The following is a 13,146-nucleotide window of genomic DNA, read 5'->3' on the forward strand; positions in this document are numbered from 1 at the left end:
CCCGAGAACTTATTAGAATCCTTCAGCTCCTTCTGAAGGATTTCTTAAACAACTTTTTTTTTTTAAAAAAAAAAAGGCTTTACCCACTGCACTTATTGTTGCCCACAGTTTTGTGCATGTGGCAGATAAGAAGCTCATATTTACATGCTCTTTATTCTTGTGTTGTAAGGGACTTGAGCACTAAAGACTCACCCTTTTAACATGAGACTTCTGAAACAGTCAGCTGTAGCATGCGTGTTAGCATGTCAGCAGCCCTGCCACTGGTGGACAGTTATAGAGACAATAATACAGGAGGTCTTTGTGGGTGAAATCCCAGTCATGAAAGGTGTGTATGGCTTTTTTCGGTGTTACCTAACATCTAACTGGTTTTCAAGCTTTTAACTGATTTCATTTCAGCACTGGACAAGTCTGAAGTACGGTATTGGCGTGCAGTTAGTGGTGTGCGTGCAACTTCTCCCGTCCTTGGGTGCTGATGAAGTTAAGCTGCTTTGTATACACATTCTCTTTTTTCTGAGGCAGGTTTTACAAGTATGATTTAGTTTAGTCTCTGTTAAATGACTTATGACGTGTAATTACTTCTGTGGAGTTTTTTAGTAGAAATTACTGTAATAAATTAAAAATAGTCACAAGAAGCTATAGCTAGGTCCACACAGTCATCTTTAACCACTTATGTGGTTATCCTGCTGTGAACTTCTTGAAATGCTAGCTTTTGATACCTTCCTAGAATAAGTGCCCTAGTAAAGTACAAGTTACTGAAGTAATTAATATGGATTAATAATAGAAAGGAGCTGTGATTTGATCATCTAATGGATCTTTCTGCCTCTACACTTGCTGTGTTTCTCTGTACTTCAGAAGGCTTCATCTGCTTGGCTACTGTCCTGCTCAGCACTTGTTTGCTATTACATTTGCAAGGAAGCTATGGCTTCAGTAGGTGCTGAAGGGTTCAGTTTATGTGATGTCTGTATCGTAATAGTGTGCTGCAGCTGATGTGAGTTACGAGTGGCCTTACTCGGCAATGCCATGCCTGAAGCCTTCAGCAAATCTGATCGAGCCTGTTGTCAGCTGGGGGATCTGCTTCTACCTGTGACATCCTGCATTCCCCACTTGTCTGAGAGCTGTGTTGAAGTGAATTTGTGCTGTGATGCACTGTGACAGCAGAGCTGTCCAGCAGTAGAGCCGTTCTCTCTCTCCATCCCTGATTTTGGGACCACCCACTATATAGATGGCTTCCTGCGTTTCCAAAGTCAATCAGCTGCATAGACCATTTTTGCTGTTTTTTTTTTTTTGGCAAACTTTTCTGCGTCTGAGAAACTTGTTTCAAGATCTGTTGAGGTATGTGAAGAACTCAAAACCAACCAAACAACAGACATATGTCAATATTTTTGCTAGAACGAAGGTTTGAAAGACCTCTGTTCCTGTGCTATAGCCTAAGTGAGGGCTGGAAGCCCTCTCTTTTTGTGGCACCATGTGTCTGCAGCCACCAGTCCCAGTTAGCTGGGGACCCTGGTGCTCTGTGATGGGATTGCTGGCCTCACCCTTCCTTACATCCTCACAGTGTCTAAGAGTTGGTGGGCAAGATCTGCATCAACCTTTCTGGGTTTATCCACCTCACTTTTACACTAACACCTGATCTTGCAGAGAACTTGTCTGCCTGTGCAGTAACTTCCATGACTTACTTTCTTCCTTATCTGTGGACTCCAGCAGTTGTACAAGGTTGCATGCTGCTCCCTGAGCATGAATTTAATGCTCCTGACAGAGTTTCTTGTTCTTAGCTATCTTTCTGAAACCTCTTGGAAGTCTCAGACAGCCAGACTTTGTAGACTGCTGTACTAGTTAGTGTGTCAGTTTTAAGAGCTCTTAGTACATCAAATGATACTGCTGTTAATATTAAAGCTGTATCTCCCTGTTTTTGAAGCCTAAAAAGATTTTTGTATGTCAAACTCCTTTAGTGTTTGGAGGTATGTGTGCTCTAGAAAGTGGTATTTCAATCTTCGGAGAGGAATCTGCTATCAGAGGCCCATGCTGTGGCCTTAATTTAATCTGTCATCTCAGTGGTTTTCTTCTTGTTATAATTTCATTTTATTTTTTAAGCTCTGAAGTATTGGAAAAAAAAATTTTTTTTTTGGGGGGGAACACTGAGTTTATTCAAAAAATGAAATGGAGGTTTAGTTGTATGGAGTAACAGAAGCAAATGCAAAGTGACAAGTTAGATCAAAGGTCATAGCAAGGGGAAAGTTACAAGCAGACCATCTACCCACTTTGCTGATAATTCACTGGGATGTTCCTCACGTCTGTTTACAGACAATGCAACAAGAACCAGGGATATTAACAGAAATAAAGAATGGTTGTGTTTCCTGTGCTGTGCTTCAAATCTTGTGTGTCTCCTGTGAGTAAGGAAAGGTGTGTGGGTGTGTAGGACAGGCTTGTGGATACTGAAAGGACCGTTAATTAAAAATAAATTCTAAATGCTTCAATAAAGATTAGCATTAGAGACTATTTTTTCATTTACGTTTTATATATTTTTGTTGCTCTTAATGAATTTAGCTATCTTAAACTTCTCTAAAGGTGAAGGCCAATAGAAATAGAATCATAACATTGCTTGGCATTTCAGACTGGTATTTTAGCTTATCAGTATATGGCATCATATATTAATATACGTGTTTTCTTTCCTGATAATTCATACTGACATAAAGCTTTTGATACAGCTATGATGCGTAAAGAAGACGTAGCAGCATTGCTATATTGATGAAATCAGGAGCTGCTCACAGCATGTGTGAGCAGGTTCTCAAATTTTACAGCTTTGATGCTTAATTTTGCAACAGTAGCACATTAGGTGTTTAGCAAACACACTGCTACTATTAAAAAAAAAAAGCTTTTTGTGAGCATGTGTTAGCTTAGAGTAATGGTGTTTGAGTATTTTTCAGCAGTAGTCGTTCATTACCACCCATGGAACATTGCATGTGGTTTCATGTCATTGTTTTACAATAATGCTGTATCTCTATTTGAACAGAGCTGTTGTTTGGGAAGAGGCAGCTGTCTGGAAGAGGAAATAATGGAGAGCTTGCTAATTTCTGAAGTGTTTCAAGAAAGTGATTATTGACTGGTCTAGATGAACTTTTTTTTTTCAAAACGTCCTCTAGGTTTCGCTTACAGGCAAGTTAAAATAACCAAGTGTTTGATCTCTAACAATCATAATAGTTTCATGGTTTGCAACAAGTCCTGAAAACAGAAGCATCAATTGAAGCCTTTTTTCCCTTTAAACTTAGAGACCCGTAACCAATTATGTTGGAAAAAAAAAAGTGTAAGACTGTGAAGTGAATTTCAATTCATTTCCTAGAGTTGTAGGTAAAGTTAAAAGCTTCTTTTTAGCAAAAGACCTGCTGGATTTCAGTATTTCCTCTGAAATACTGGCTTCTTGGAAGTATGCTGCCCAAGTGATTCTGCTTGTTCTTCAACTTTTCCTTTGAACTTCACCTTCTTGTACTACTCAATTCTTCTGTACTATCAAATTCTTCTTATGTATTGCTTCTTTGTTTTTTTTGCCTGTGCTAAACTTGCACTTTGTGTGACTTTAAAATGTTACCTGCCTTTGGAAGCAGTTCGGTTTTTATACCTCACTGTTTTTAGGAAGATATGAATGGCTGGGTGGACTGTGGATCTCTGAGCTATTGATAGCTTGCTCTGCTGAAATGAGAGACTTTTTAACTCTTTTTTTGTGATCTGCAGGTGCTATTGCTTTGTTTAACTGTATGGCTGCCTACAGGTATAATTAATTTTCTGTGTATATGCATATTACTGAAGGGGTAATGTCCATCTTTGTCTGCTTCAAATTATTTGATCAGGCCTTTGGAAAATGAGTCCTGCTTGGTGTGGTTTCCCCCTTTCCCCCGTGAACGGCTGTATCAGTGCCGTGCATCACATCCCTTGAACTTGCTCTTCCATAACAGATTTATATTGAATCACTTTTTGATGGAAAGGCATGTGCACGTACATAGGCACACACCTGTGTATCTTAAAACTGTCTGCTGTCTCAATAACTGCTTTTTGAAGAGGGAAGCAATTAAACATCTATTAGTTATACACGATGCAGTTCTTTATTTTTACTGACAGAGATCAGTAGTAAGTCCTGCTTAATCGCTTCATGTACTGAAGTTATTTTACAGACTTGTAAGAAGTAATTTGCTGCTGAGGAAACTCCCTTAGCAAGGAGTTCTGCTTGTAAAAGAATCTGAACTCTATATGACTAAAGCAAGAGAAGCTGAATAAAACAGTAAAAATAATAATAATAAAAAACAACACTCTTATGACAATGCTGTTGCATTTCCAGTGCAAATCTGTATGTGTAGAGTGGATAACTTTGGGCCATGCCATTAATAGTGTAACAGGTTTAATCTTCTGAGTTTTTTTGATGGAATTGTAGTCTTTCAACTAAAGATCTTTCCCACATGCCTTCTTATGACAGTATGGGAAAACTCTAGTAGGTTTGTGTTTAAGTAGTCTTGCTATAGTTAATGTTGAAATAGGTCACTTATGAATGTTGTTAAAGCTTCCCCATTAAGTAGCAGATTTTTTTCTTATACTGTTGACAGATTACCTATTGTGTTTTTTATTAGATTGAAAACTTAGGTTTAAATGTTCAAGATTTTTGTCTGGAAACCTGCATACATATTGTCGCTGTCTTGCCATCAATATTCCATTGTAACAGAAAATGAAAAACATAGGTAGTCCTAAAAATTCTGGTGTCAAAGGCAGACTGGAAAACACGCAGGTAGTGAAGTCCATGATTTTTCTTCCATTATTTTGAAGGTAAGTCTGTATTCTGATATCTTTTTCTCATGCACACATGCACAACAATACAACAGCAACAAAAAAACAGTCTTGCAGCCATGTATAGCTAGCTGTCTTCCTGAGTCAGGTCTTTCGAAGAAATGAGACTCCAGAGAGTCTTTAGAGACTTTGTATGTATCTTTGCTGGATTTTGTGATCATTGCATCAGGTGATTATGAAGTACCTGATAGTAAACTCACTTGATTTCTCTTTGTATGAATCTTGGTTCATTTGAATTTAATCTGAACCTGTAAAACCACAGGGAACATCAGAGAAGAAGCATAGCACTTTAATCTTTTTGAAAGACTGATAATAATTCGTTTCAGAAACAAAAAGAAGTGAGTAAACAGTAAATACAGCCTTGCTTACAAATGAAAAACATTATGCATTGCTGACTTGTATAAAAAAAAAAAAACAGTGCTCTGATTTCTATTTTTTTCTCTAAGCATTAGACTTAGTAATAATTATAACATATACTGAGAAGTTAGCAGAAGCAGCTGTATGAGTAATGCTGTATTGTCCAGATGCAGCAGGATGTTGAATAATAAAATATGTAGTAGACTTGAAAATAAAAATACTTGTTAAGATGCACATACTATGATATATTGCAAGATTACAAATGTGTAGGAAGTAAGTTGATTCAGTAAGGTTGTGAAAGTTTTTCAGGTCTTCTCTTCAGTAGAACCTCAGTGTTTTTCAGCTGCAGTGGTGCCAGCTTGTTCTTTCGTTCCCTTTCTGTACTTTCTCTCATCAAAAATTTATCCTGTCAAACATGTCTCTGTTCCTCCAAGGTCTCTGGCTTCAGTCTGGGCAGGAGGCAGTACCTGACACTGCTAAACCTGTGCTGACAGACCAGTGAGACTGCTGAACTGCTGAGCTTGTGCTGCATTCTGACCCCCTGGCAAGGTTATTTGGGTGGTGGTTCTGCCAGTCGCCTCGTGGAGACCTCTGGGATTTCTGGCTTTAGTTTTTTTCCTTAAAGGCTGGTGAGAGAGGGTAGTGGAGGTGGGTGTAGAAATGAACTCCCAAACATCGTTTTCCTTAGAAAACCAGAGTAATGTGCCTCGTTAGTGAAGAGAAACTCCATGGGGAGGTGCTTGTGGCTTTGCTGTGGTTGAATTTGTGTGTGTTTTTAAGACACCTCTCTTCTTTTTTTTAATTGCTTCCTTTTTATGTTTTTCTATAACATTGACCTAACTTACTGGAGATCTTTTTCTCTCACACTTTTTAGTCCATAATCAGTTTTTTAATTATTTAATCTAGGCACATTTTGTAATGATCAAGTACTCTGACATTAACCCTTGGACCTTATCCTGACTTCAGTTCATCCAGGTCATTTGACTTGAAACTCTCTTTAGCAATTTTATTCTTAAATTGTAGTTCTAATCGAGTCACTATAACAAAAGATACCTAAGAATGACTAGAGAACCCTAACTGTCCCAGCTGCTCCTGAGGGCACAACTGAGGAATTAACGAAAGATACAATAACTCTTATTATTGTCTGGAATAATTTAGTGCAAATAGTTAACTGACCCAGCATGGTTTTTAGGGGCCTACCTGCCACTTCAGGAAGTCTTTCAGTATCTCTGATTCCAGTGGACCTTTGCCATATTCCATTTCCCTTTTCCTTTTGATAGTGTTTGTCCAAACCAGCATCCCTTCTTATTTTCTTGGCTGAACCATTACTGTACCAAGTTTAGTTTGCACTTTTTAGTTTTCTCTGTAAGTTAACTGCTTAACTGAGTAGAACGTGCGTTGGCATGCAGTGTTTTTATATATAAAACGGACTTAATACCTGGAATTGAGCAGTGTTTTTCCCTGAAATCAGAAAATGTATAGCTGACACTACACTTTGCCCAGAGAAGCTGTGGCTGCCCCATCCCTGGAGGTGTTCAAGGCCAGGCTGGATGGGGCTTTGGGCAGCCTGGTGTGGTGGGAGGTGTCCCTGCCCATGGCAGGGGGTTGGAACTGGGTGGGCTTTAAGGTCCCTTCCAACCCAATCCTTTCTGTGGTTCTTTGTTTCTACACACTTAGGTGCTTTACTTTTCTCATAAAGTTTTCCCTTTGTGTTATTATAGTTACTCCTATAAGAGGATTAGAAATTTATCCAGCACTTTGAACTTCAAATGGCACTCAATGTGTCCATGGGGTTACTGCTTGACTGTCTTTCATATGAATAAGTGGGACGGTAGGGGCATTAATGCCAAGCTGTCCCTATCTCTGTGTTACCAGATTAATAATCTTCCCACAAAGCAGAGATGTTTGCATCAATATTTTTGGCAACGAGATGAAAATTAGAACCTTTGTATGATGAAAGAGTAGTGGAGGGAGATCACTGGCTTGTGGGTTATGCACTGGAATAAGATGCAGGTATCTCTGAGCTAGCTTTGACCTGAAGTGGTAAAACCATGTAAACTGGTTTTAAAACAAACAAAAACCACATCTGAAAACAACACGCAAACTGGTAAAACCACTGTTGCAGACATCTGAGTTCACGTCCACAGGTAGGATAATCCAGTTTGGTGCTGGATGAGAGAATGTACCTGGTGAACATGGCTGCGTTGTTCCTATGTGTAACCTGAATTGTGTGACTTTGTGCCCAGTCCCTCAGTGCTTCAGGCTGTGGATTGCTGCAGGGCAGCTTCAAGATTGCCAGTGCTCTCTTAGACTAGGCAGGCCTAAGTGTCTCTTCCGTCAGAACAAAATAGGAAAGGTTTATTTACAAATTTCTGTGCATTTCTCTTTATAGGGTACGTATAGGTGAGTGTGTTTGAAATATCTGCTCACGGGTAAACTGGACTTCACTGCCCTCTGGTTAGAAGTGCGTCTAAGGAACATAATATAGCAGTACCTGATCTAAGCTGCGTACATTTATGCAAAATTCAGTCATAGCAAAGTAATCTTATGTCTTTAACTCTTCTGTTCTTTCCCTTTTAATAGAAATTCAGCAGTCTGCTTAACTGAGAGGGTTTTTCTTCTTTCTTTCAGCTGATGCAGCCCAGCAGTTTCAGTACGCAGTGAGAGTTATTGGAAGCAACTTTGCTCCCACCGTTGAACGGGATGAATTTCTTGTAGCAGAGAAAATCAAGAAAGAACGTACGTGCATCTTTGTTTCTTAGATATGTGTGGAAGTTTTTCAGTAAACTATCTAATCATTTTATTCCTCTGAAGATGGGACCACTCTGCCTCACAGACAGTTCTGTTTGTTATGACTGTCCTTGAAAAACTTGTGATAGAAATTCCAGGAATCCCCTAGTTGCCGTCCCTGAGTGGCTGTTTGTATTAACAGTTCTGATGCTCCTGAATGCTCAGCTTAATTTTCCCTTGCTGCAGTATGAATCATTTTCTCTATCTTAGCCACCACAGAAATAAAGAACAATTAATACTTAACTTCTTTCATTTTAATATTATTTGGACTTCATTAATTCCAATTTTGGTTTGGAAGACTGATATTTTTGAGGTGTATCTTAAAATACTACTGTTTAGTATAATTAACTTCATGAGCACCTGTGTGAAACCTAATGAATGAGCATTCTGGGGATGGATGGAGTCATTGTTCATACAACTTACCTGATATTTCTTGCCTTCAGTTTTCCTACAAGTTTATCTACAACCACCTTCTCAAAGCCAAAGCATTAGACTGGGACAGTGTACGTTAAATTGCAGTTATATTACATTGTGCACTATGCTGCCTTGAGTCAAGTGTTAGTCTGTGAATCCAATGAGGTTGTGAGACATTCTTTTTAAAAAGCCAGATAATGCTTTCAGCAGCTTCTCACCTAGAATGTCCACAAGTAATTACGAATTAACATAAAGCTTCCTATTTGTGTTAAGGAGCTTCAAACATTCACTCAGGAGGGTAAGAGTTAGGATATCCAAAGCCAGTGGTTGTAACCTTTTAAAGCACACCTGTTTTTTTGCTAAATCAGAGCTTCCATTACTTCCTGATAGGCAAATAAGCCCATCAGAGTTTCTCCAGATGCAACTCTGAAACACTGTATTCTACAATAAACACTTCTGCACATAATTTCTCTGTGTTTTGGCCAGTACGAAGCAGCACGTCAGCATATACCCTTGTTCTGCTTTTGCCTATTCCCTCAACAGGCAAGGAACAACGAAGCTGATTTATCTCCCTCATCTTCTTTCTCCCCAGCTTCATCTTCTAGTTAGATGTTAGTGGTCATGACTGGATACATCCCTCTAACTTTATATTTATTTTGGAGTTGTTATGCAGTTGGTGACTTACTTGTTAAACTGTACTTTGCAGTGGCTTTTAATATTAGTTAGCATTTCTAATGTTAAGCAACAATTGTTTTATTAACGTTTCCTTAGATCTTGTCTTAACATTTTTTTAAATGTGACTCTGATATGAAGTTGGTTTTCTGAAGATGTCTTAAAGCTTAAAAGTACTCCTCTGAGCAAAGACTTCTATTATATAACTGGCTGTGATCAAAACTGTTACTTTCCTTCATATATAGAAGTTCTGTGACATTGAAGCTTTGCTTGGCTTTGACCAAATGACACTGCTATTTTCTTTCATCGCCTAATATGGAAATCACACTTAGTTTTCTAAATTGCTTTATGGCATTCTTAGCTGTATCTGTTTTCAGTTGTGTTAATCCCCAAAACCGACAGAAAGGTAAGCTAGACTTTAAAAATAAAATAACAATAATAATAAATAAATAAATAAATAAACATATTTAAAAGATGTCTCTTGTTCTAAGAGAAACAGTTGCTTGCATTAGGTTACTTCTGCTGCAAGAACTTTTAAGGGGCAGGAGTGCAGATAACATGAAAACAGGCAAAGGTCTGAGTGACAAAAGTGAAACATTTACCCAAGAAAACATAATTATGCTTATGTTTTCCAATTTACCACAGTATATAATTTCTGATGTGATTACTACACTGATTTCAGTTCTTTAATCTATATTTGTTTTTTTTTTCAGTTGTACGACAAAGAAGGGAAGCAGATGCTGCTTTGTTTTCAGAACTCTACAGAAAGCTCAGTTCGCAGGTAGTGTAATAAATGTGTAAGGAAACTGAACGCACACAGGCATCTTTTGATGTTATAGAGCTGTTTCTGGACAGCTCTTTCTTTTGTTTCTTCTTGTTTTATGGCAATAACTTGCAAGTTTTCTTATTAATCTAGGGCTTAAACAGTCCTCATGCTTCTGAATTTGTCACAGATTTTTATTGTTAAAGGTTAAGGGTTTGCTGGCTTTGGTTCTGCTGACATTAATATAAATCAAAGAGCACTGTGTGTTGGTGTACTGATTGGAAAAAAATGTTAGTGTGTAGGAGCCCATGATTCATGATAATGAATTGGGTAAAAGGAGGTGAAGATGTGAGGACAAATTTATCTGAGGTAGGTGAAAAATAAGTTTATGGAGAATCCAGAACAGATTAGCAGCAGTCAAGTATTTAGCACAATAGAATATGCTGGGCAGTAATAAAATAGTTGTCATTTGTACGTCTTTTTTTTCACAACAAAAATTAATGTAAAAGATGTTTTCTGTGTAACAGAAAATTTACCCTCAGTTTGCTCTCACCTTCAAACTTTTGAAGCCTCTCTGAAAAGGAGGGTGAAGGGGAAAGGGAAGAAAAGACAGTTCTTTGCTAGCTATTGTACCAAAAGCTTCTTTACTTTTAGGTTAGAGTTGAATCCAAGTCAAAGATGTTTTAAGTGGTGAAAGTGTGTAGGAATGGTGGTAAAAGTTCAAATCTATAAAATTGTTTTTCTTAGTAGCAATGAATTTTAAATTTAAATACTTACTGATCTCAGAGCATGCGATAGTTCATGACATGAACACAATAGAGAAAGCTCGTAAAATAGTGTTACAGAGGCTATATTGCACTCCTAGTTTATTTAGGAGTGCAGTTCCAAGCTGGTGTTAGTTTTATGGTAAACTAATTTAAATGTGCACATTTTAGTAGACTGGATAATAAAAATTATAAAAGTTGGTTGTAACTCTTTATAATTTCTTTTCTTTTTTTTTTGAAAGGGCATTTTGAAAAATAAATGGTCAATACTCTACCTCTTGCTTAGTCTCAGTGAAGATCCCCGTAAGCAGTCTAATAAGGTAAGTGAGGAGATACTGGCTAGTTCTGAGAAAAGGTGAACATATGTTGCTTAGTTTGGGTGTCATTGAGTCACTATCCAGACTTAAACGCTTCTAGAAACCAGATCGTGTGTGGTTGTTGTGTGTGAGGCTAAAAGGAAGAATACATTTGGCACAAGTGTTTGCAATTTTCTTATAATTGAGTGCAAAATTGAGCTGTCTATCACTTGTAGCTTGAGCTGTGACTTTGCTAGATGGTTTTGTTTTCTGCTTGGTGGTGTAATGTCTGCTCATGTACTAATGAGTATGAAATGGAGTAAGGAGAAGAAAATTCTTTCTCTGGTTGCAGCTCTGCTAGAGCCAAAGTGCTTTTACAGTTACTACTATTGACAATTCACAGGCAAAAATAAGTTATGTTGCTAAAAGGGCTTTTGATTGCTGTAAGGGACTTGCTCTTTTGTCATCTTAATTTTAGTAAAAAAAAAAAAAAATCTTAGCATAATCATGGTCTTCAGTTATTTTTGTATTCTTGAATATTACGCCGCTATTAACTTAAGACATGACTTAGAACAACTCACAAAACTTTTTCCAACTCGCTTCCTTTTCAGGTATCAAGTTATGCCACGCTTTTTGCTCAAGCATTGCCACGGGATGCTCACTCAACCCCTTATTACTATGCCAGACCTCAAAGCCTTCCGCTGAATTACCAAGACCGCAATGCTCAATCTGCCCAGAGTTCTGGCAGCATGGGGAGCAGTGGGATCAGCAGCATCAGCCTGTATGCCCTCAATGGGCCAACGCCAACTCCACAGTCACTCCTTCCAGGGTAAATTAAGCCTTTTAAGTTCATAAATAAGTTTGGAGAAGACTAGAGATTATCTGCTTTTTGTCCTCTTCTAGTTTCCTCCACCACCACCTTCTCTGCAGTTTTAGGTAATCTAGGATAGCCCATCTTTGATCCACTTTTGATGACTCTCATACAGTTAGTTGGAGAGGAAACTGGAGACTGTTTAAGTACCTGTTCCTAGGGGTCCCAGGGAAAGGGATTTCCCCTCGGAAACAAGGGTTTTTATTTGCTTCCTTGTTAGGATGAAAAGAGTAGGAAAAAGCCATCTTCTATCTCGAAATACATATGTTTTTAATCTTTGGGTTGTTTTATGGCAATCCCATTACTTTTTCATTTCATTTTCATTGATTTTTCTTTACTTGAAAGAAAAAATGAAAATCTACTTCGTAATTGGCAGAGATTGCTGTTAATGTAGGGTACTACCAAGCAGTACCTTTTCTATCAAGGTCTTGGGATGATGGCCTGTTTATATTGAAAAGAATAAAGGCATGCCATATTTAGGTCAATGGCAGCATCCTTTAACTGATTTTAGCATCAGTTTAGCATTCTTGACCTGTGATAAATGACACAGTACAGACTGGTGTCAAAATAAATTTTCTGTGTGGGATTTTGTTGCAAAATCAGCTTTTCATCTATACTTTCAGTGTTTTGTTCTTCCTATTGAATCAGTTAAATCCTTAGGACTTCTTGACACTGTATTTCCTTCGTACGATGCTTTTTTGACAATTACAATACGCAAACTTGATCGTAATTACAGGCATAGCTCATGTTCTAATGGGAGTTGTCAAGGTTTGTTTCTAGCTTCTGTTTAACATGCAAATGTTCCTAAGAACAATTTTTTTGGAGAACAAAGTTCCTTGTGCCAAGGATTTACCTCTCACCATGCCATTGTTTGTAAGAGTAATGACAGATTTATTGATGTTGGCCTGAGGAGTTGACTTGCACACACACACCAAAAAAAAAGGAAGACTCAACAACAAACAGTTTAACCTAGATTTGAAATCAATGTGCTAAGTGTACAAGCTCTTCTAGTTGCTGATTTGTAACCGTTATGTACAGTTCATCAGAGAGCATAATCTTCCATGTAAACAAGCAAGTGAGAGCCATGTCCAGGCATATTCTAAACTCTGAAATTGCTGTGTTTACATCAGTCTAGTCCATTACTAATATCTATAGTCCTCTTAAGGTCCATGATTTGGTGACACAGCTGATATTTTGGTGTTGATAATGCCTACTGGAAGGTGCCCTTGTGACCAGACTTGAACAAGTACCCACAGGTCTTCTAAAGACACTCTCCTTAGGCTGATGGCAGGTGCCTTTATGATCAGACTTTGGTTTTGCATAGGTACATAAATGCAGACATCAGACTTCACACATCATATTTCACTTTAATAATCAAGCTATAACTGGTTC

General features: G+C 38.0%; 1 protein-coding gene across 2 annotated transcripts in view; it reads left to right on the forward strand.

Annotated features, from left to right (window-relative positions):
* Positions 1-13,146, forward strand: part of TUBGCP3 (tubulin gamma complex component 3) — a 55,088-nt gene that overhangs the window by 1,636 nt on the left and 40,306 nt on the right. For both annotated transcript variants that reach the window (XM_048077947.2, XM_066990522.1), the window contains exons 2-5: positions 7,816-7,923; positions 9,774-9,841; positions 10,830-10,907; positions 11,495-11,712. In XM_048077947.2, the coding sequence (XP_047933904.2) occupies positions 7,816-7,923; positions 9,774-9,841; positions 10,830-10,907; positions 11,495-11,712 (472 nt within the window). The remainder of the gene's footprint in view (positions 1-7,815; positions 7,924-9,773; positions 9,842-10,829; positions 10,908-11,494; positions 11,713-13,146) is intronic.

Source organism: Anser cygnoides, chromosome 1 (assembly GCF_040182565.1).
Source record: "Anser cygnoides isolate HZ-2024a breed goose chromosome 1, Taihu_goose_T2T_genome, whole genome shotgun sequence".
Taxonomy (NCBI): Eukaryota; Metazoa; Chordata; class Aves; order Anseriformes; family Anatidae; genus Anser; species Anser cygnoides.